The 24,894-nt window shown below is 47.9% G+C and overlaps 1 protein-coding gene across 1 annotated transcript in view; it reads right to left on the bottom strand.

The window, feature by feature from the left end:
- The window catches only part of GAS2L1 (growth arrest specific 2 like 1), a 50,593-nt gene that overhangs the window by 21,670 nt on the left and 4,029 nt on the right, over positions 1 to 24,894 (bottom strand). The window contains exon 2 of the mRNA XM_083717080.1: positions 18,098 to 18,772. Coding sequence (XP_083573206.1) covers positions 18,098 to 18,748 — 651 coding nt within the window. The 5' untranslated portion in view covers positions 18,749 to 18,772. The remainder of the gene's footprint in view (positions 1 to 18,097; positions 18,773 to 24,894) is intronic.

A 24,894-nucleotide genomic window follows, 5' to 3' on the forward strand; every position in this document is an offset into this window, starting at 1 on the left:
AACAGCTGTATCCCTGTAATGGCTTTGTCTCCTTTTTATAACTGTATATTCTATTGCCATAACCCACCTTAGGACCTTATGGGCGAGTAAGAAACCTTCGAAATAAATGGCCTAAACTGCTAAGAGGAACCTCCATATGCAGCTGCAGTATATACCTCTACATATCAGATGTCTGGGCGGGAAGGAAGATTGCTTGCAGCCACCTGACTCCTGGTCTCTATAGGAAATGGGAAGAAGGCGGAATAGACGGGCCTCTGTTTACACTAATAATGCAATTATTCTGCTCTTAGAAACCAACAGCAATTACAGAGGAAATAGTGGAACAGAGTCAAAACCACAGCGGAGCTCACAGAAGGCGGGTGGTTTGAGCATGCTGCGTTTGTTCTGACTGGGAGAGCAGAAATGGGACAAGAAGATGTTGAAACAAAACTATGATAATAGAACCAGTTCATTCATTCCCCCCCCCAACTATCTCTATTTCTAGCTGTAGTTAGAGTAACAATGCAGGCACATACAGTGCATGCATGTTTGTTTATGTGCGGGCCAAGTTACCCTTGCAGCGAGTTTATTTTCATCCGTGAAAAGCTGGACAGTCCAAGATTGTTGGTGTTTTATTTCCACCGAGGCTTCTTGCCTCGGGGCTGGTGGCTTCAAAAGAGAAAGGAAAGCAGGAGAGAGTCTGTTCTCAACTGCCTCCTCCTCCTCCTCAACTCGGACAATGTCCATAAAAGCCGAGGGCTGGGCATGGAGCCTGGACATTACGAAGCAGAAAAAAATGCTCCCTGGGACCTCCGAGGAGAGATGGGGGGCTGGGTACGTCAACCAACCTACTAACATACAAGCACCCATCTCTCTCTGGGCAGAAAAGGGAGGGAGGGAGTCAAAATCTGGACCTGCGCTTTTCTTAAGTGCGTAAGAAGCAGTGTTAGAAACTCAGATCTACAGTCATACCTCAGTTTACGGCCGCTTCAGGTTGCTTTTTTTCGGGTTACATAACCGCTGAAACCCAGAAGTACTGGAACGGGTTACAGTGGTACCTCAGGTTAAGTACTTAATTCGTTCCGGAGGTCCGTACTTAACCTGAAACTGATCTTAACCTGAAGCACCACTTTAGCTAATGGGGCCTCCAGCTGCTGCCGCACTGCCGGAGCACGATTTCTGTTCTCATCCTGAAGCAAAGTTCTTAAACCTGAAGCACTATTTCTGGGTTAGCGGAGTCTGTAACCTGAAGCGTATGTAACCTGAGGTACCACTGTACTTCCGGGTTTCGGCGATCACGCATGCGAAGAAGCACTAAATTGCGCTTTGCACATGCGCAGAAGCGCCGAATTGCAACCCACACGTGCACAGGCGCGACGCTGCGCATTGCGAGCACTGTGGGTTGCAAACGTGCATGCCGCATGGATCACATTCGCAACCCGAGCGTCCACTGTATAAGCTAGGCGCCAAATGGCTCACACAAGCTTGCAGTGGCCAAAAAGGAATGCCTGGTTGCCATTTTGGGGTACAATGGCTCTCAAGTCTTATTTTTTCAAATGGTGGACTGACTATGATGGATTCTCAGTTAAACATCTGGCTAGTTCAGATGACAGCCTTGAGCCTTGGTTAAGAGCTTTGAGAACTTAAAGAAGAAAACTTGCTTGACCCCAGTGACAGTCCGCATCTATTTACTGGCCTATCCCGACCTCTTTTTCTTAACAGTGACTGCTCCTGCTCAGGCTGCTCCAAAAAAAGCAATGCGGTTCCAGGAATTCATTCCAATTCTGCAGGAAAAAATATAACTGAAAGAATTCTACAGGATGGGGTCCGAGTGTGTGAAAACAATCCAGATCCAAAGATCCCCAAATGGTGGAGATGTCAAGTGCTATCCTGGCTCCAAGGTATCTTCACTTGGTCGCAAGTGGCTAATTTCGGACACCGATAAGAAGAGCCTGCTTGTCCAGCATCCAGTTTCCAGAGTAGCCAACTAGGTGCCCCCAAAAGAAGCCTGGCAACAGGACCTGGGAGCCAACAGCCACTCTCCCTACCTGCAGTTGCCAAGCAGCTAGTATTCAGAGGCATAAAGCTACAGCCGCTAAGTAGCCACCAACTGCCTGGTCCTCTGCAAATATGTTCACATCCCTTTCGAAGTTGGTGACCAACACTACCTTGCTGTGCAAGCAAACTCCATAGTTTTCACTATTCACCCAACTTATTTCTGAGACGCTTAGTTGTTTGAAACTGTCGTTTAACATCTGTGACCTCCCCACCCGTATTACTGGACTCAGCAGAAGCCAGCCTGGCCACTGACTAAGGAGGATGGCAGTCAGAGACCAGTAGCATCTAGGAACATAATAAGCTGCCTTGTACCAAGTCAGTAAACACACAAGACGTAACTGGCTGTACTTTTAAGTAAATAAGGTATACTTCATTGTATAAAATTGTAGATTTCAACAGAAGTCTCATAAAGTTCAACGAAAAAAGCAGAAGACCCAGTGGATCAGTTCGTTCTCTAGTCAGTTCATGCATAAGGTTTAGGATGGCGAAACAAGGCTAATATTCCGGAAATCCTTGTCTTAGACTCTGTGAAAGGATTCTGTGGAACGGTAACAACCCTTCATGTGGATTATTGGACTCTATGAACAGACAGGTGGAATAGACACTTATACATGTGTGGACCTTATGCATGAACTTCCGCTGAAATCTACAATTTGATACAATGAAGTATACCTCATTTACTTAAAAGTACAGCCGGTTACGTCTTGTGTGTTTATTGAGTATGTTTCATGTAACTATAGGTTTGTTGTTGTTTTGCTATACCAAATCAGACCTAGCTCAGTATTGCCTACACTGACTGGCAGCAGCTCTCCAGGACTTAGAATCATAGAGTTGGAAGGGACCACGAGGGTCATCTCGTCCAACCCCCTGCAATGTAGGAATCTTTTGCCCAACGTGGGGCTCAAACCCACAACCCCGATATTAAGAGTCTCATGCTCTACCGACTGAGCTATCCCATGGTTCAAATTGTGCTTTCATGGCTGTAACCCACTTTGGCACCGCAGGGTGAAGGGTGGGCAAGAAGTAAATAAATATGTACTGTGCAAGAACAGGATGCTGGACTAGATGGGCCGCTGGCTTGATCCAACAGAGCTCTTCTTCTTCTTGTCTGCCCCAAATCTTCCAACATTCAGCTTCATCTGATAGCCCCGAGTTGTAGGATTATGAGAGAGGGAAGAGGGGAAAACCCTCTCCCTGTCCTGGAGAGCACTGGCTATAACAGGGAACCCAGTTTACATCTCCAAGCCCAGAATTTGGACTCGTTTCTTTCGGGACCGTCTTGGCCCAGTGAGTCAATAGCCCTTTGTACGGAGCTGTGTCATCTCCGAGACCACACAGCCCAAGGAAGGGATGCCCGGCCTGTAAAAAGCCAGCCATTTGCCCTCCTACTGCAAAACCCAGTGCCAAATCTGCCCTGGCACCCAACAGTAGTGCCATTGAAGAGGCAGCAGCTGCGGCAACTGGCTCTGCCCGCCCCCCTGCCTGCCCCCCCCCAACCAGGCACGCTGTGAAGAGGTCTCCCTCCCTGCCATCAGGGGACTTAACAAGGAATCGGGCCAGGAAGGAGTTTTAAATTAAAAAGGGCTTTGAGATTATAGAGTCAGGAGAGGTCAGTCTCTCAGCTCCCCCCTCCCCTTCCTGAAAGGGAGTAATCCAGATGCGATTCAGGATCTCCAGATAATGAAAAGGGGGTAAAAACAACAGCCACAACCACACGTTGGTCCTCCCTTGGGGTCACCTGCTCGCTGCCTCCCTTACTTATCTCTACTAGCTGGTAGGTAAAGTCAGGCAATGCAACAGAAAGCAGCAAACCTGCTCTGAGGAGCAGCTGGCCAATCAGAACAAGCATTGCCTTCTTTCCCTTGAATAGGGAGATTTGAATAGGGCTGTGGCTCAGAGGTAGAGCATCTGCCTTGCATGCCGAAGGTCCCTGGTTCAATTCCCCAATCGGCATCTCCAGGTAAGAGCTGGGAGAGAACCAGGCTGGGTAGCTACTGGGGAGCTCAATTGGTAAATCATGAGATTCTTAATCTCAGGGTTGTGGGTTCAAGTCCCATGTGGGGCAAAAGATTTTCCTGCATTGAGGGGGTTGGACTAGACAACCCTCATGGTCCCATCCAACTATGATACTAAGTCCTGGAGAGGTGCTGCCAGTCAGTGTCTGCAATACTGAGCTTATTATGTTCCTAGATGCTGCTGGGCTCTGACTGCCATCGTCCTTAGTCAGTGGCCAGGCTGGCTTCTGCTGATAGGAGTTGGGAATCCAGTAATGCGAGTGGGGAGGTCACAGATGTTTAAGTGGCTGGGGGTTCAGTCAAAATCAATGAACTAATTTATTTATTGCTTTGTTTTGTTGCACAAAGGTAAGAGTCCCTCTGACCATGTGCAAAGTGCTGGCTCAGTTCCCACAGGACTCTCGTCCACTGTAAGAACAGCACGCTGGATTAGAAGGGCAACTGACACAGCAGATTTTCTAATGTTCTTGCATATCCTTTATTTTAGCTTCCGCATTCCAAGGCTGCAGAGTGGATTGCAATACAAATCCATCCTTGTCTTCTTTCAGCAAAGCCCGTCTAGAACAGACAAATCTGCATTGGTGACTCCTGACTCACATCAGTTCAGCCCACAGCCTCCGCACCATAGCTGGAGGCAGCTCATAAAAGCCGAAAGCTTGCAGGTGTGAATGCCCAGCACATGAGCTGTAAGCTATTTTTGAAACTTCAAAGGAAAGCAGAGTGTTGGCCATAGTTTTGTAGGGGCAAATTTGCCACCTTTAGGGTTGCCATACACCTGGAATTTCCTTAACATAGCTGGAATACAGCAGCTGGTAACAGTGTCTGGGCGGGAATCGCTGAGATGTCTGGGAAAATTTAGAGAATCTCCCTAAAAATAGCTCAACAACTTTGGCCAAAAAAAGCTCAACAGATTTTTGTGTCCAGATTTTCACTTTTTGAAATATGGCAACCCTAGAGCTTGAGCCGGGATGCGGGTGGCGCTGTGGGTTAAACTACAGAGCCAATAAGAAGGTCGGCGGTTCGAATCCCCGCAACGGCGTGAGTTCCTGTTGCTCGGTCCCTGCTCCTGCCAACCTAGCAGTTCGAAAGCACGTCAAAGTGCAAGTAGATAAATAGGTACCGCTTCGGCGGGAAGATAAATGGTGTTTCCGTGCACTACTCTGGTTCGCCAGAAACGGCTTAGTCATGCTGGCCACATGACCCGGAAGCTGTACGCCAGCTCCCTCGGCCAATAAAGCGAGATGAGCGCCGCAACCCCAGAGTCGGCCACGACTGGACCTAATGATCAGGGGTCCCTTTACCTTTAGACCTTGAGCCACAAAGGTGCTTGATTTTACAGGGGTCTTGTAAAGGAGCAGAAAAGTGGGGGGAGCGCAGGCCAGGGCGTCAAATGTAGCCCTCCAGACCTCTCTATCTTGCCCTAGGGACTCTCTCCAGACCCCACCCCCCACCAGTTCTGCTTTGCACCCTCCTTGAGTGTTTTTGCATGGGCAGAATGTGTCCTTCGAACTCAGAGAATGCCTCTTGTTTGCTTGGATGCAGGAGGCGGGGCAGGCAAGTAAATTAGCATCTGTTGCTCCACCCACTTTTTATAGCCCCACCCACCACTGGCATGTGACTCCCTGCCCCCAAAAGACTGCCAACAAGGTGATGGGGGAAATACACAGAAAAGTGCGGAAAAACAGTCACTTGACACAAGATCGTAAAACCTCTCCTCAAACAAATCAGAACAAAGTCTTGCTGAACACCGGGCGTCATATAGCTTCCCTGCAAACTCTGTGCAAACAAATCAGGTTCAAATTAACGAGTTGTTTGGAAATAAGTCAAGGCTGCAACCAGGCCCCGAGAAACTGTTTGCCGCAGCAAGCGGACATCTGTTCCTGCATCAAACTGCATATAAGGTCGACTCCAACTAAGTTTGGCTCAGGGCAGACCGACTGAAATTAACGAAGCTGTTGAAATTAATGAGCATCGCTCCATCACATCCATTCATTTCGCCGGGAATGCTCTGGGGTAGGAACCAACCCTGGATACAACCCAGAGTTTGTAAGTTCCTCGGGGCAGAGGCTTCCTACTGTGAAAGCCGCCGTGAGGACTGATTCTGCTCTCTAAATTAAAAACAGTCAACATTAATGACAAAAAGGAAACCTGGGACTGATACAGGGGTCAACAACATGCAAGGAATCCTGCTGACATGAAAAGAAAAAGCTAACAAGAGGATTATATGCACTTAAAAGCAGTATCATAGAACTTTACACAATCATGGCTTCCCCCAGAGAATTCTGGGAGCTGTGATTAGGAGAGACCCCTATTCCCCTCAGACGAGTGGAGGGCAGGTCTATTGATGACTCTCAACTATTATCAGATTAAAGGGCACAGGGAAAGGCTGCTTCTGCCACTGTCAGAAGAAGACTGGGCTAGGTAAACCTTGATCTGTTCCAGAAATTGTCCTTCATTTCCTTTAGGTTTGGCCCCATCAGCACGCGATACATCCACACCACTTTAAAAAGTCATGGCTTCCCCCAGAGAATTCTGGGAGCTGTAGTTTATCAAGGGCGCTGAGTTGTGAGGGGGCTCCTATTCCCCTCCCAGAGATAAAATTCCCAGAGTTCCCTGGGAGGAAGGATTGATTGTTAAGCCACTCTAGGAATCACAGCTCTGTGAAGGGAATAGAGGTTTCTTAACAACTCTCAGCACCCTCAACAAACTACACTTCCCAGGATACTTTGGGGACGGGGGACAGAGAGCCATGGCTACTTAAAGTGATATCGCACTGCTATAAATGTATAGATGGGACCAGAGTTTCTGCCTACGAAGTCTTGGCTAGGAGAGACCAACCGGCTCTTTGGCTGGAGAGCCTGGATTGTGGCAGGCGTCCATTGTGAAGAGAGAACAGAGGCCCCAGTGATCTGCTAAGTGGGGATGGCCAGCAGTCTCTCGTGTTCTCTCTGTCCTCTTCAGCTGCCCCCCCCCCCGCCGCATGCTGGCCACAAGATCCTTTGCCTTCCTCTTGCCAAAGATTTAATAAACAAAATGCCACCATCGCAGCGGCTGGATGCTGCTCAGACATTCCCAACTCTCGCCTAACACAGGCCAGACTCCCCGCTCTGATGCCCTCCAAATATTTAGGACTACAAATCCCATCAGCCCCAACCAGCATGGGCAGTGAATCTATAGGAGTTGTAGTCCAGCAAGGCCGTCTAGGCAGCCCAGGACCTCCATACATACTGCCCAGGCTAGCACCCCGGGGAGGTCAACTCAGCACTGCAGATGCAGCGGTTTGCCTTCACCCCTGGAGGCATACTCCATTGTCACTCCAGACAGACAGATGCCAAGAACTATGAGGACTAGGTGTTCCAGCTGTGACTCAGAGGAAGGAAGGAAGGCGGGTGGTTCAGTAAAGCTCCAAGTAGGAGCCTGCGAGCATGCCAGCCCACAGCAGAGAGACCAGGCATGTCAGGGGTTAAATAACACTAGGTGGAATGTTATTAATTTCTGCAAGCTGCAGTATACCATCCTACCAGCTGCAGTGGTGGTGCTGTAGAGTCAACAGCTTCTTCCCCTTGCAGACAACCCTGGTTGTGCAGAGAGAAAATTGCTGGTTCTTGACCATCCTGACCTCCCTTAAGGCCCGACTACCTGAATCGAACATCATCCTGGTAATGATGAGATTAGCAAACACAACTTATATTAAATACCAGGAGGTAGCAATTTTGCTATCAACACTGCAGAGCAAGCACTCCCTGGGCGCCAATGGGAAGCTTAACCCTAATGCTAATTGTTGGTGGGGAGCTATTTCACGGAAATTACAGATTGGGAGGGAAGACTTAAAACTCTCTTCCCCCTGCCAGAATTCTTGATAACCGCTCCTCCTCCTCCTCCTCCTCCTGCCTCTAGGCACCTGGTGTTTACTTTTAAAAAACACATAATCTAATTGCTAATCACCTCATTATAAAGTCAAATGCAGGGAGACCCTAAGGCTCTCTAGTTGAGGAAGGAGGTGATTTGGCAGGGGAGAAGATGTCTATATGCAGATCCAGAGATACAGCAGCAGAAAACTTTGCCCAAAGGAAAACCACAGATATTTTAAGTTCAGCTGCGTATTTTTCCAACTGGGATCCAGGGCGCGAGGCGGTGAGGTGTAGTGGTTAGAGTGTTGGACGAAGAGTTGGCAGATCAGGGTTCAAATCCCCACTCAGGCATGAAGCTCACTGGATGTGCCTAGGCCATTCATAGTATCATAGGACTTTAGAATTGAAAGGAACCCTCTCTGAGGATTATCTAGTCCATGGGTAGGCAAACTAAGGCCTGGGGGCCAGATCCAGCCCAATCACTTTCTAAATTTGGCCTGCAGATGGTCCGGGAATCAGTGTGTTTTTACATGAGTAGAATGTGTGTTTTTATTTAAAATGCATCTCTGGGTTATTTGTGGGGCAAAGGAATTAGTTCATTCCCGCCCCACCCCCATATAGGTCTGAGGGACAGTGGACCAGCCCCCTGCTGGAAAAGTTTGCTGACCCCTACGAAGCAGGAATATGCAGCTGTTCCCAGCAGGAATCGAACCTGCAACCTTGGTGTTACCTGCACCGCATTCTAACCAACTGAGCTATCCAGCAGGGGCGGCAACTTGGGCCTTGGGCTTTGGGTGCCCAATGACACCTGCGACATAACGGGACTTCATGATGTTATGACATTACATTGATGCTCCACAATGGCGCTTCTGAGGCCTGACGTGATCTCTGAGGCCTCATGGAGTCTAGCAGGGCCTCCAACATCTCCTCAGTGGTTGTGTCATGCCTCTGACGCGACTTTTGGTAGAAACTGGAAGTCACATCGGAGTCTGCACTGCGGGTGCTGAGCACTCCCCCCCAAAAAATTGTGAGTGCCTGGGCCCCCAGTAGTTGGCGCCTATGTTATCCAGTCACTCTCAGCCTAGCCTACCTCACAGGGTTGTGGAGGGTAAAGGACGACGTATGCCATCTTGAGCTCCTTAGGGGAAAGGTGGAATATAATAAATAAAATCTGGCTTCAAAACCACAGCAGAGAAAAGGAAGAATGAGTTTGCCTCAACCCAAGAGGGATGTTGGCCCATCAACTTGGCTCTTTCCGCCCAAAAGCAGGGTGCAAACAAAGCACTATCTTTTCTAACTTTCCAGTTGCAGAGTAAATAGGACAGGGAACAAAACCTACACACACACCCAGAGCACCAGTTTGGAGTTCATTATTCAGTGTTTTTCTAGTCAAAGGGAGCCTGTCGGGTTGGAGTAATCAGTATGCAAGCGGCAACCCGACCCCAAGAGGCTCCCCCTCAGACGGACAAGAGAGTCATCCCCCCCTTCATGGAATTTGGAGGCTACCCTGCCTTTGCAAAGTGGGCGGCTCACACCTTGCAGCAAGCAGACATTGCTGCAAGTTTCCACTTGAGGAGCCGCAAAAAAACAAGGACGCTGCGTCTAAGAATAAAGTCAGCAATTTATCCAAAGGCATTCATTTCAGACTGCCGGGAGAGGGAGAGGAAAGGAGAAAAAGTGCAAAGCTTCTCTACCGAATCCGAACCCCACCAGAAAATTATAGCCTGGCTAATCCACGGCTCCTGTAATGTTATAAATGAGAGACCTGGTGACAGAATGAGAGACCTGGACAGAACCGCAAGCACGGCCAATTCCAAAGTATTTTCTGCTCAAAAGACAGCTACGCAGCACACAGCAGATGCTTTGCAGTGGTGCAAAGCAGGACAGCCAAGGGGAGCTTTCTCAGGTCACTGGAGGCTCCTGGGTTGGCCGTGATTCAAATATTAATCCGCTGATCATCCGTTTGATCCAAGAAAGAGTCACACGTCTGCCACGGACGCTTCCTTTTCCCTTCAACACCCCCCTCCGCCCTGCACACCTTTCAGTTACTACAATCAAAGGTATGAGGGAAGAGAAGCAGCAGCCACGCATGGTTGTGCATGCAAAGGAATGGAAAACACAATCTGCTGGATAGAACCTCCAGAGTCAGGGCAGTCTACCACTGGGCCAGGCGCTGTGGGCAAACCAGAGGCTGAGACACATCACTTTTTGGTCACATTGACACCATCCACGATACCCCTTTAAAAATACATGGTTCCCCACCCAATAATCCTTGGCGCTGTAGTTTGTTAAGAGTATTGTTAGGAGACCTGCTGCCCCTCGCAGAACTACAGTTCCCAGGGTGGCTTCACAATCCATCCCTCCTGATAGGGAACTCTGAGAATTGTGGCGTAATGGGTGTTGGACTATGACCTGGGAGACCAGGGTTCGAATCCCCACTCGGCCCTGAAGCTCACTGCGTGACCTTGGGCCAGTCACCATCTCTTCGCCTAACCTACCTCACAGGGTCGTTGTGAAGGTGAAATTGCACCACCTTTTGATCCTTGGAAGATAAAGGTTGGTATATAACTGTACAACAACAACAATTGCAGCACTGAACTCCTAACAGTGCTCTGCATCCCTTGACAAAACTACAGCTCCCAGAATTCCTTGGGGTGGGGAGGTGTGGTCTCATGTTACTTTAAACGGATGGTGTGACTGTGGTCTGGTCAAACAGTTGACCCATCATCTTTTTAGCACCTAGTGGAGTCTCAGGTCTCCAGATCTCTCCAGATCCCATTACAATATGCAGAACAATGCAGGCTTTGACATCATGCCACGGTTATTCCTCCCTCCCTCTCATTTTGTTTAGCATCTTAGCCTGATTAAGGGTTCCGGAAAACTTCTAAGACATGCTCACTATTTTGCGACATTTGAACCGCTCCTAATAAAGGCATTGGCCCTACAGCAGAGCTTGGGATTTTATTCCCCCTCACCCCGCATGGACCACTATGGTGAGAGCTGCTTTTTGTCATCCCAACCATAAACACCAGTAAGAACATAAAGGAGCCTGCTGGATGAAGTCAATGGCCCATCTAGTCCAGTACAGTGGTACCTCAGGTTAAGTACTTAATTCATTCCAGAGGTCTGTTCTTAACCTGAAACTGTTCTTAACCTGAAGCACCACTTTAGCTAATGGGGCCTCCCGCTGCTGCCGCACCACCGGAGCACGATTTCTGTTCTCATCCTGAAGCAAAGTTCTTAACCCGAGGTACCATTTCTGGGCTAGCGGAGTCTGTAACCCGAAGCGTATGTAACCTGAGGTACCACTGTATCGTGTTCTCACAGAGGCCGGGGGAGGCACCAATAAGCAGGACCCAGGGATGAGAGCCCTCTCCTGCAGCAACAGATATTTGAAAGCATTGCTGCCTTCAACCGTGGAGGCAGAGCGCAGCCTTCATGGCTCGTCAAGTTGGTGGCAACCGATGCCTCCTGTGGCAGAGAGTTCCGTAGTTTAACAGTCCCCAATCTTCCAACGTTCAGCTTCATTGGATGTGCATCGGTTCCAGGGACAGGAGAGAGGGAGAAAATTGCTTTCCCCTCCCCACTTTCTCCATGCCATCCATGATTTTACGAAGTTCTATCTTGTTGCCTCTTACTCGCCTTTTCTCTTAAGCTAAAATGTCCCATACGCCGCAACCTTTCCTTGTGAGGGAGTTGTTCCACCCCCTTGATCCTTTGGGTTGCTTTTTCTGAATCTTTTCCACCTCTACAATATCCATTTTGAGGCGAGGCACCCAGAACTGTACACAGGTTTTCGGTGGGGAGGGGTGCTAGCAATGGACAAGCTTCTGGGCACAGAGTTGGTCCCTGTCGAAAATCAGGGGTGGAAGGAGATGTTCTTGGGAGTCCAGCTCCTATCAGCCCAAGCCAGCATGGCTACTGGATAAGGATGATGTTGTTCCTTAAATTATGGAGGGCTGCCTTGGAAATAAACCCTCCTCAGCCAGGGGAACACTCCACAGAAACCAGATTTGAGGGATTCTGAGAGAAGGGCCTTCTGTCATCTACTGACAATCCCTCATAGGCTTCCTGACTTTCCTGAACTCTCTCGTTCGTTCAAAGAGCGCTGCCTCGATAGAGCATCCTCTGTGCTCCTTTGAGACCCAGAGTCATAATATTTGTCCACCTCAGAAATAACCCAGCAGCAAAATGAATGGCGCTGTTATTCCCAAGGTTATGTGCCAAACTATTAGCGAGGTGTTTTCCTGCGTCAGTGTTTCGGGAGGGTGTTTATTAAAAAGCCAAAGTGTCAACAGTAACAAAACACAGCTTCACTGTTAAGGCACGTAATATTTCACGCTTTCAAAGCACCAACTTTCCTTAAGATCCAAAGTCAACAAAGCAAGATAAACTCACTAAACCATTTTTTAAAAAAAATGTTTTGGGTCAATTAATTGTACACTGCAGTGTTTAGAACGCGGCCAGTTTTCAAAGTGGTGAGGACGATGGGTCTCACCTTCCAGAATGCTTCCAGGGCTGGCGAGTCCCTTTAATGCTCCCGGCTCAAAAAACATTAAGAGGTCTCAGAGTTAACAGCATGAGAGTGAATCAGAGCAATTCACCTGACAGCAACCCGCCAATCGTTTCTATAGGAGGCTATCGAATGCGCTTCACTGCACAGAGACTCGTACTCTGATGGATTGTTTCAGCAGGTGAAAAGCCAATTTAACATGGAAGTGCATGCCACAGATACTGGCATGCCTGAGCAGCCAGACATTATTGTGGTCCTTGCTAACCCATCTCCAGGTCCTCTGCGCTTATATCATAGGATTTATGGAAGCAGGGGTCCCTGCAGCCACGCAGATCCCACAAATCTCTCGCGGGGGGTTTCTACCCGTTTCAGAGCTCAGCGTAACACAGAGACCTCACTCCTCACCGAATCTGCTGAGCAGATCTGTGAGCCTGGGAGAAAAAGCTCACGTCACGCTGAACTTTGGAGTGGAAGCCAGCTATTTTCATGCACCAAAAGCTCAGCATGTCTTAAGATCTCTTTGCCCAGGTTTTCTGCAGTTTACAACAGCCCAGGGAAGGGGATCTCTGTGTTGCTGAGGATTCTTCTGAGCAGATCTGCAGAGGCTCAGAGAGACATATTTTGCAGGGTGGGCAAAGAGCAAAATTGGTCTCCAACAGTCATTCCATCAGGCCACATGAGCTGGGACTACAGAGCCTCTAGTCCAGGCATGGCCAAACGTGGCCCTCCCGCTGTCTTGGGACTACAACTCCCATCATCCCTAGCCAACAGGACCAGTGGTCAGGGTTGATGGGAATTTTAGTCCCAGAACAGCTGGATGGCCAAGTTTGGCCATGCCTGCTCTAGTCTTTCACTCCCCACAGGAATTTTTTCTCAGACTGGGGGCCACATTCCCTTCTGGGAAGCCTTCCAGGGGCCACATGCCAGTGGTGGGCGTGGCCAGAGACAAAGGTAGGTGGAGCAATGGATGTGGGCTAGATTATCGTGTTCACAAGCTCACACCCCCCTCTGTGTCCCTCCAGCCAGGCAAACAAGAGACAAGATGGGCACTTTCCAGGCAGGTAAAGACACCCCTGGGGCATGAAGCAGGGTCAGGAAAAGGTGTAGCCTGGGGAGAATATCAGGGGCCAGATAGGCAGGACTGTTTCACTCCTGGCCTGAGGTTGCCCGCATCTCCTTTAAGGGAAAAATAGGTATGTTTGTGTATTACATATAGTTTTGCAATATATCTATTCAAAATTTTCAGTATTTTTATATACTGTAATATTTTTGGAAAGTTGAATTTTTAAAATTATCTGCAAGATGTGTGTGAGCGCACATGCGTATGCATGTATTCACCATATTTTTCGCTCTATTAGACGCACCAGACCACAAGACGCACCTAGTTTTTGGAGGAGGAAAACAAGAAAAAAAAATCTGAATCTCAGAAGCCAGAACAGCAAGAGGAATCACTGCGCAGCGAAAGCAGCGATCCCTCTTGCTGTTCTGGCTTCTGGGATAGTTGCGCAGCCTGTATTCGCTCCATAAGACGCACACACATTTCCCCTTACTTTTTAGGAGGGAAAAAGTGAGACTTATAGAGCAAAAAATACGGTACTTGAATTTTATTGACAACTGTATCAATGAACTCATAAACTATACAGTTGTACCTTGGTTTTCGAACAGCTTAGTTTCTGAACGTTTTGGCTCCTGAACACTGCAAACCTGGAAGTGACTGTTCTGGTTTGCGAACTATTTTTGGAAGCCAAACGTCCAACGGGGCTTCCGCTGCTTCCAATTGGGTGCAGGAAGCTCCTGCAGCCAATCAGAAGCCGTGATTTGGTTTTCAAACGTTTTAGAAGTCGAAGGGACTTCTGGAACGGATTCCATTTGACTTCCAAGGTACGACTGTATTTGTAAATAAACAGTATAATAAAGAGAGGCGGGAGTCTCCTGCGGGATAGTCTTTCCACATTTATGTCCTTTGATCTTTTAATGTGGCAGCGCTTTGGAACTCCTTAACGATTGAAATCAGGCAGGGATGTTCACTGTATTATTATTTTTTTTGGTGCCCATTCAAAATGTTTAGGCAAGCCTATTCAAGGCACATCAACATTGGCATGTTTTAATCTCTTTTTACTAATAATTTTATCTTAAATTGTTTTTATTGATACTTTTAATATTTCCTGCAAACTGCCTAGAAGTTTTCCCCAAACCAAACAGTGCATAAATATTACTAAATAAAATAAAATAAATTCTATTTCTCTTAAAATAAAAAAATTCCCTGCATTGCAGAGGGGTGGACCAGATGATCTCCTTGTGTTCCTTTCCGGCTTTACGGTTATGCGATTCCATAAAAATGTTGAATGCCTAGTGCCGAGAGAGGAGGTGGGGAAAGCTTAGCTTTTCTTGAAGATGGGTTTCAGATCCTTAGTGGGGATTTCCCGGCACCACAGCTATTGTCTGACACTCTAACCACTAGACCACATCGACTCGATTACGATGCCAACCACTGGCAGGAAAGATGGTTGGGGGGAAATCTGCAGATCTGATAAAGGAACTCCGAAGATGAGTTGTGTGCAAAGGGAGACCGAAAGCAAATGAATAAACAGTGTTCTGTTTAGGGAAACTGCATGCGAAGGAGAATCCCGCATTGACAGCTGCCAAATATTTTTAAAAGGAGGGTTGAAACAACAAGAGGAATTTTCCCATATCCACTGAAGCAAACTGCAAATAGCCTGCAGATCTAAATCACACAACAGCCCGAAGCCTAAGCTTGCCAAGGAGGGCAGCTTGGTTAATCCTCAATTGGGCATTTCAGTTCAAAGAGAACAGCAATGCTAAGCCCAAACACAGCAAACAGCCCTGCGCTGTCTTCCCTTCATTGGCTCACTTCATAAACACCTTCAGCCTGATCAGCTGTCAATTAATCGGACCATTTTGTGCTGTCCCTCAAAGGTCAGCATCCTCCTAACTAGAGAGACAATGGAGTGTGCCTTCAGGGGTGAAGTCAAACCACTGCGGTGGAGCACCAAAGTCACATTCCTGGGGCGCAAACCTGGGCAGCATGTATGGAGGTTCTTGGCTGCCCAGACAACAAGACCCGCCTCTCAGCCTTGCTGATGTGATCCAGCTTGGCAGCAAGGCATCCGCCAACCGTCTTAGGGACTCCACTCTGGATTTGTGCAATGTTTACTCCTTAGGCTTAGCCTTTTCTTCTCCCGAAGATATCCCACAAGGCAGGGGAGATTTAAGACCAAAGTATTCCTTCTCCTAAATGGGCTCCCTTCCCAAGTTGATGAGCCCCATCTGCGCCTCATTTCTCTCTACAGCATGCGCAGAGACCGCCTTCTTGACCATTGGACCCAGTATTGGTCTTGTCCAGAAATCCCTAACACACCGAGAGTTTGAGACCCATTGGCTACCCTCACTTGGTTTAGCCGCAGTTACAGGTTGATCTGCCATAGTCGAAACAAAATTTAAAAATTCCTTCTAATAACACCTCAGAGACCAACTAAGTTTGTTATTGGTATGAGCTTCCGTGAGCATGCACACATATCTGAAGAAGTGTGCATGCACACGAAAGCTCATACCAATAACAAACTTAGTTGGTCTCTAAGGTGCTACTGAAGGGATGCGGGTAGTGCTGTGGTCTAAACCACTGAGCCTAGGGCTTGCCGATCGGAAGGTCGGCGGTTCGAATCCCCGCAATGGGGTGAGCTCCTGTTCCTCAGTCCCAGCTCCTGCCAACCTAGCAGTTCGAAAGCATGAAGTGCAAGTAGATAAATAAGTACCGCTCTGGCGGGAAGGAAAACGGAGTTTCCGTGCACTGCTCTGGTTCGCCAGAAGTGGCTTAGTCATGCTGGCCACATGACCCAGAAGCTGTCTGTGAACAAATGCCAGCTCCCTCAGCCTATAGAGCGAGATGAGCGCCGCAACCCCAGTCGTCCATGACTGGACCTAATGATCAGGGGTACCTTTACCTTTAAGGTTCTACTGGAAGGAATTTTTTAATTTTGGTTTAGCCAGCCAGGCAAACCCCTTTCCTAGGGTGTGGCGGCTGCAGCATGCTGACAGCTTCTAGGAGCCGCAGCTGAGAGCTGTGGACAAAGTACCCCAGAAGGAACATGATGTGTCCTCCACCAGACGTACTACTGCTCCCCTAACATCCCAGACACCCCCTTCAAATGTAGACCGAGAATACGGAGGGCTGTGCATACATAGGAAGCTGCCTTATAATGAGTCAGACTATTTGTCGATTCTGCTCAGGGCTGCCTACACTGACTGACAGCAGCTCTCCAGGGTTTTGGGCAAGGAGTCCCTCCCAACCCTACCTAGAGATGTCACCAGTGATTGTAGGATTTCTTCTATGCAAAGCAGATGCTTTGCCACTGAACCATTGGTCCATCTAGCTCAGTATTGTCTGCACTGACCGGCAGCAGCTTGCCTGGGTTTCCGACAGGGGACATTCCTTGTCCTTCCTGGTAGTTCTGGGGAATGAACCTCAGTCCTTCTGTGTGCAAAGCAAACACACTAATCACGGAGCTTCGACTTTGCAGAACACAGAGAGGATGCAAGATGCAGCTCCAGCCTCAGAATTCCACTGAATGAAAAATCTCAGCTTTCCTTTCAAAGCAAACAAACAAGATTCTAGACCTCATGGCTGCAAAAATGTGCTTGAAAGCAGGCACCTGCCAAAGATGCAGTAACTGAAGGAGCTGCAGAATGAGACTTATCCTGGTCATGAAGTGTAGTAGCTTCTGTGCCTTTGCCCTTCACCATGACTATCGAAGCAGAATTAAATTCTGCAGAACGATGCTATGCAAGTGTGTAACGTACCCAGGTTGCAGAATTCTGTTCAACCTAGCGCAGAATTTAGACTGAAACCTCCACTTAAGCACACAATCCTGAAACCCAGTGGACAGAGCAGCTTTCCCCAACCTGGTGCCCTCCAGATGTTTTAGACCATAGCTCCCATTAGCCCCAGCTAGCATAACTAGTGGTGACTGGTGATGGAAGCTGACGGTGCAAAACATATGGAGGGCCCCAAGTTGGAGGAGGAAACTTCTGGCTCGGTGTTAGAAAACCCAGATGCATAAGCTAGGTGCCAAATGGCATATTAACTCTCAGTTATAGCTGCCACTACGGAATGTCTTTTCACCTTCCAGTGCAACAGTTCTATGATCTACATTGCTTGGCTGTAGCTTGCTCTTACAACAAGTCACTTACAGGAAGGAGAAACACACACAATGGAAATGGACAAGGCATTAACGAGGGACTGACAGAGGTTTTTAAACTGTGGTTGCCAACCTTGGCGCCCAGAAATCTCAACATAGTCGCAACTGGACCTGCGCCAATAGCAAAAATTGCCTGGGGAATTTCAAACGCTATGGTGGCTCAGTTCTGTTACTGCTGTAATGCTGGAAATTTCTTAACCAGGTTGGATGCTGTTCATTTATTAACTTGGATCTCCCCCCCCCCCCCAGAAGAGGGTTATATTTGTGTTGTGGCTGTTTGTTACCCGCTGGGATAGAAATATTTTAAAATAACGACATAAACAAACATTTACATGACTCAGTAAATATGCTGATACAATTGCTAGCCAGCCCTCCAGAATTACAGCCAGGAGAAGGGTTCAGTCTGTAAAAGGAGACACATTTTAAATAAATAAAGAGGATGCCAGCAGGACAGAAGAGACTCACCAGCTCATCCAGGTTCTTGAGGTCACACAAAGTTATCCTCTGGCTTCTGCTCGGGTAAACAGGAGACTTGGGCCCCAGGACTTCGCTCACCTCCTCCGTCTCCAGCTCACCATAGGCCACCTGGTCTCTCATCTCCTCCTCAATCTCCTCCTCCATTTGGATGAGCATGGGAGCCAGCATCCCAAATTTGGAGCCCTTCCTGGCCACCTCCAGGAGACAAAGGACGAAGTTCTTCTCGTTCTTCTTCAGCACCAGGTCGTTGGTCTCAAACATCACGACATCCTGGATGCCCAGTTCCTGGCGGCACCACTGAATGAAGTTGGAGATGTTGTCCCTGGCGATGAAGGAGCCCGGCATGACGTTCTTGGCCTGGAAGACCACCTCCTTCTGCGGGATCCTCATGCGAGACGCCGCCTCCGGGTGCAGCTGCTGGAACTCCAGCGCAATGCGGTTGACGTTGTTGGCGTGCTGGCAGAGGTCGTAGCCGGTTTCCAGGACATCCATGAAGTTCTCCACTTGGACGTCGAGGTCATAGAGGGTGTTGAGCCACTCGGCCAGGTCCTCCTTCATGGCGTAGAGATACTCCTCGCTGGAGCGGAAGGGGCGGATGCTCTTGGAAGCCGCCGATTGGATGTTGCTTTGGTCAGCCATCTTGCATATTCCCACAGCTCATCACTGGCAGGGGAAAAAAATCAGGAGATACCACAATTTACAACACACAGAGAGAGAAACTGACCCTTGAATCACCCACTTTACATTCACAGAATTGCACAGCTAGAAGGGAGCATGAGAGTCAACCCGCTGCAAGGCAGGAACAAGTGTTTCCTTGTTGGGAAACCTGTAAGCAGGACCTGAGTGCGGCACCATTCTCTCCCTGCTTGCGGTTTCTGAGCACAATTCAAAGTGTTGGTGCTGACCTTTAAAGCCCAGTATACCTCTGGGAGTGTCTCCACCCCCATCGTTCAGCCCAGACACTGAGGTCCAGCTCCGAGGGCCTTCTGGTGGTTCCCTCACTGCAAGAAGCAAAGTTACAGGGAACCAGGCAGAGGGCCTTCTCGGTGGTGGCACCCGCCCTGTGGAACACCTTCCCCATCTGATGTCAAGGAAATAAACTACTATCTGACTCTTAGAGGACATCTGAAGGCAGCCCTGTTTAGGGAAGATTTTAATGTTTGATAGTGTTTTTAATATTCTATTGGCAGCTGCCCAGAGTGGCTGGGGAAACCCAACTAGATGGGAGGGGTATAAATAATAATAATAATAATAATAATAATAATAATTATTATTATTATTATTATTATTATTATTATTATTATTATTATTATTATTATTCCCAGTGCTTTTTTTCTGGGGAGATGCAGGGGTATGAATACCCATAAATATTTTGTGAATCTAAGTTTGGCCTCATTGAGGGGCAGTATTTCAATAATGAGTAGGAAAATGAGAGAACCCCTAAACATTTTTTTAGAAAAAAAAGCACTGATTATTCCCAGCCACTGATATCCAGAGGCACATTGTCTCTGACAATGGAGCTAGAACATAGCATAGGAACAGTGTTAGAAACTCAGATATATAAGCTGGGTGCTAAATGGCACCTTAAACCTAGGTTGCAGTCGCCACAATGGACTGTCAATTCGATAGGGAGTTGGACTAAATGACCCTCAGGGATCCCTTTCAACACTACAGTTCTATGATCTCAGTTACATTGCTTGACGCTGTGGGTTAAACCACAGAGCCTGGAACTTGCCGATCAGAAGGTCGGCGGTTCGAATCCCCGCAAGGGGGTGAGCTCCCATTGCTCAGTCTTTGCTCCTGCCAACCTAGCAGTTCAAAAGCATGTCAAAGTGCAAGTAGATAAATAGGTACTGCTCTGGCAGGAAGGTAAACAGTGTTTCCATGCACTGCTCTGGTTCCCCAGAAGTGGCTTAGTCATGCTGGCCACATGACCCGGAAGCTGTATGTTAGCGGAGTCTGTAACCTGAAGCGTCTGTAACCCAAGCTACTACTGTAAATCTCAGTGTAGTTGCAATTGGACCTGCACCAGTAGCAAAACACACCTGGGGAATTTCTAACACTGCATAGGGACATCAGAAAAGTCCTGCTGGATCAAGTCAGTGGCCCATCTAGTCCAGCACCCTGATTTCATACTGGCCAACCAGATGCCTCTTCTGGGAAGTGCACAGGTGCGACCTGAGCATAACAGCCCTCTCCCCACCTGAGATTTCCAGCAACTGGTATTCAGAGGCATACTGCAAAACTCAACACACACACACAGTAGCCTTATCCTACACAGATTAGCGTAAGCCTTTAAAGCCGCCCAAATTGGTGGCGCAGCTTTTCAAAATTATTGTTATTAAATCCGTACGCCGTCCTTCGTCCATAAGATCTCAGGGCGGTTCACAACATAAAATTACAATAAACAGTGGTACCTCGGGTTAAGTACTTAATTTGTTCCAGAGGTCTGTCCTTAACCTGAAGCACCACTTTAGCTAATGGGGTCTCCTGCTGCTGCGGCGGCAAGATTTCTGTTCTCATCCTGAAGCAAAGTTCTTAACCTGAGGTACTATTTCTGGGTTAGCGGAGTCTGTAACCTGAAGCGTCTGTAACCCGAGGTATCACTGTATAATGAAGGCACCAGTTGAACCTCCCTGGGGAGAGCATTCCACAAATAGGGAGCCACTGCAGAGCTTCAAGTCTTGTGGTCCGCAATTTGGTTGAAACCTCTCAAATGAGGATAGACTACATGGAATTGGCAGAAATGACTGGCAGAATCCGAGACCTGGGAGAAGAGCAAATGGAAGAGGATTGGAAGAAATTTAAAGACTACCTGCAAAAACATTGCAAAACGTTTGAATGTTAAAATGATGCAGGATATAAAGACAATATGGCATTAGTGACATAGCTGAAAGGAATATGTAAAAATGTTTTATGAGAAATAAGGGTGAAAAAGTTAGAATAACATTATGTCAAACTTAAACAAAATGTTATAAGGGGAAAAATTGGAGACATAATAGTCGAAAGGTATAATATAGAATAAGATCTGAAAAAGGGTAAGGCACTGCTGAATATGATTGTGTAAAAAGGGAACACAGAAAAAGGAGATGCGAGGAAGTCAGGAAAGAAGGATATGAAAATAATGGGTAAGAAACTGGATTTATATGTTTCTTTTTAGATTTTTTTTTCTTTTGCTTTTTATGTTTCGTGCTGTATCTTTTTGTTTTTGTTTGATTGTGATGGTTTTTTTATTCTTTCCTTTTTTTGGTTTTTGAGGTTTGTTGTATTGTTTGAAAATTGCAATAAATATCTTTAAAAAAGAAACCTCTCAAATGAATTGTTGGGGGGGGGGCTCAGTCTGCACAAATAGGAGTTGGGGGCCAGGGGGGTTTCCATGGAGGCCCTGGAGGGGGGTGTTGCTGGTTCAGGTGCCAACCAAACAACCGGGCACTGAGCCACCTCCTCTCGCTCAGTGCTTTTCAGGTGCCTAAACAAACTTCTTTCTGGCTCAAGTCCCTCTGCTGGTAAGGATGACTCACCCCACGTATTCAGGGGCAAAGTTCCCATTCAGAGCCTGTGAACTTCAGGGAGGGACAGGGAGGCAGGGAATCTCTTTGTACTCATCTCCTCTCTCACTCTCTTATTATTCACAGTGGCCTAATCCTGTGGGGGTGGGGAGTCACAGTACAGAACCTGACCCACCCATTAAGTGGGCTTCAGTTTGAGAAGCAACCCAAGAGTTTAGTTTTCTGCCGTTAACGGCAGCTCAGGGCGGCTCAGCCCTGCGATCGAGGGAGCAAAAGAATGGGTGCATCAGAGTATATGCAAAGTGCCCTTCCACAAACAGCTCCCAGGCATTTGGCAGAGGGAGGGTACCGTTGGCAGGTGTGCTTGAAATTTAACGAGGTTGCAGTTGGCAAAGAGGGATGTCTAGTTGCCATTTGGGGGGGGGGGCAAGACTGTGGCTCTAAAGGACTGGCTGTGATTGATTCTCAGTTAAACATCTGGCTAGTTCAGATGACAACCTTGAGCTGGGTTAAGAGCTTTGAGAACTTAAAGAAGAAAAGTCACTTGATCCAGGGACAGTCCACGTATATATATACTGGCCTATCCTGACCTCTTTTTCTTAATGGTGAGTGTTCCTGCTCAGGCTTCTCAGAGAAAGCAATTTGGTTGCAGAAATTCATTCTGACCAAAGAGATAAAATATAACTGGTCGAATTCTACAGAATGGGGTATTAGTGTGTGAAAACAGTCCAGATCCAAAGATCCCCAGATGGGGAAGATATCAGATACCATCCTGGCTCCCAGGTATCTTCACTTGGTTACAAGTGGTCGAAAGCCAGGTGATTTAGCTGTGATTCCTGAATTGCAAAGGGACACGGGTGGCGCTGTGGGTTAATCCACATAGCCTAGGGCTTGCCGATCAGAAGGTCGGTGGTTCAATCCCCATGACGGGGTGAGCTCCCATTGTTCGGCCCCAGCTCCTGCCAACCTAGCAGTTCGAAAGCACACAGTGCAAGTAGATAAATAGGTACCACTTCGGCTGGAAGGTAAACGGTGTTTCCGTGTGCTGCCCTGGTTCGCCAGAAGCGGCTTAGTCATGCTGGCCACATGACCCGGAAGCTGTTTGCAGACAAACGCCGGCTCCCTCGGCCTGTAAAGCAAGATGAGCATCGCAACCCCAGAGTCGGTCACGACTGGACCTAATGGTCAGGGGTCCCTTTACCTTTACCTGAATTGCAGAGGGTTGACCCTTCAAACGCTCCAATAGATGACCCTTCAAACGCTCCAATTCATAGCTGTCAACTTTTCCCTGGACCTAATGGTCAGGGGTCCCTTTACCTTTACCTGAATTGCAGAGGGTTGACCCTTCAAACGCTCCAATAGATGACCCTTCAAACGCTCCAATTCATAGCTGTCAACTTTTCCCTTTTCTTGCGAGGAATCCTATTCAGAATAAAGGAATTTCCCTTTAAAAAAGGGAAAAGTTGACAGCTATGTTCCAATTCTATGATTCTACTATCCATCCCCAAGTTTACATCCTGTCCCAACTCATTCATCAGTGGTTTCCCTCCACGGGATGCAGCTGGGATACCTTCTACTTGGAAAGGCAGCCATGCAGCTGTTGTCAACCTGGTGGCTTCCAGATATGGTTGGACTACAACTCCCATCAGTTCCAGCCAGCCAGCTGATGGGAGGTGTAGTCTGACAGATTCTGCAGAAAAGAAAGGCACTGTTTTGGCATTGTGAGACGGTGTGGCACAGTGGTTAGAGCGCTGGGCTAGGGGGACCTGGGAGACACGGGTTCAAATCCCCACTCGGCCACGTCTAGCTCAGCGAGGGTGACCTTGGGCCAGTCACCACCTCTCAAGCTAACCTACACTGCAGGGTTGTTGTGAAGATGAAATGGGGAGAAGTTTGTGCGCCACCTTGAGCTCCTTAAAGTGGGATAAAAATGCAATCAATCAATCATGTTATTATTTATACCCTGGCTAGTAAATCAGGTTCAACAGCACTCAGGGATCTGGGTTCAGATCACCACCTGAACCCCATGGCCTCTCTCTCAACCAATCGTTGAGAGAATAAAATGGGGAGAAGCCTCTGAGGTCTTTGGGGGAAAGAATAAAGGCCCCACCTGTGATATAACATTTAAAACAATGTCAAATCTCTTTAAACATCCATGGCTTCCCCTCCCCCTGAGTATCCTGGGAAGTGTAGTTCCTTGAGGGTGCTGAGTGTCAGGAGAGACCCACTCTGGGAGCTACAATTCCCAGAGTTCCATGGGAAGGATTTCCAGCATTCTTTGGGGGAAGCCGTGACTATTTAAAGTCGTATGATACTGCCTGAGATGTACAGAAAGCAGGTGGGGCCAAACTTACAACGGAAATTAGGCCTTAAAAAGTAGCTGCTGGAATAGCTCAAGGTCCACCTGGCCCAGCCTCCTGCTTCCGACAGTGGCTAACCGGATGCCTCTGGGAGCCCAGATCTTCCCTGCAACAAAGCTGGCATGCAGATAAATGGTTTACTGGGGTTGAAAGTCTTAACTGCAATAGCTGAAAGTGATCAATAGACTTGCCCTCCATCAATTGCCCAATCCCTTTCTTGAGCTCCCTGTGCTACTGGCCAACCACATCCCATGGCACAGAATTCTACGTGTTAGATTTATTACCATATTTAAAGTAAAGGTAAAGGTACCCCTGACCATTAGGTCCAGTCGTGGCTGACTCTGGGGTTGTGGCGCTCATCTCGCTTTATTGGCCGAGGGAGCCAGCGTACAGCTTCCGGGTCATGTGGCCAGCAACACTAAGCCGCTTCTGGCGAACCAGAGCAGCGCACGGAAATGCCGTTTACCTTCCCGCCAGAGTGGTACCTATTTATCTACTTGCACTTTGACGTGCTTTCGAACTGCTAGGTTGGCAGGAGCAGGGACTGAGCAACGGGATTCGAACCGCCGATTCGGGCAAGTCCTAGGCTCTGTGGTTTAACCCACAGGGCCACCCACATCCCTTCATTACCGTATTTACTCAAATTTAATGCCCACCTTGGGGGGGGAAGAAATTTAAGTTGCACATTATATTCAATGTCACATTAACATTCTCGGTAGTCCTGTGGAACACCCTCCCTCCAGATGTCAAAGAGGAAAACAACTACCAGACTTTTAGAAGACATCTGAAGGCAGTGCTGTTTAGGGAAGCTTTTAATGTTTAATAGGTTATTGTATTTGAATATTCTGTTGGAAGCTGCCCAGAGTGGCTGGGGAAACCCAGCCAGATGGGCGGGGTAGAAATAATAAATTATTAT

Source organism: Podarcis gaigeae (genome assembly GCF_964106915.1).
Source record: "Podarcis gaigeae genome assembly, chromosome: 16".
NCBI classification, from domain to species: Eukaryota; Metazoa; Chordata; class Lepidosauria; order Squamata; family Lacertidae; genus Podarcis; species Podarcis gaigeae.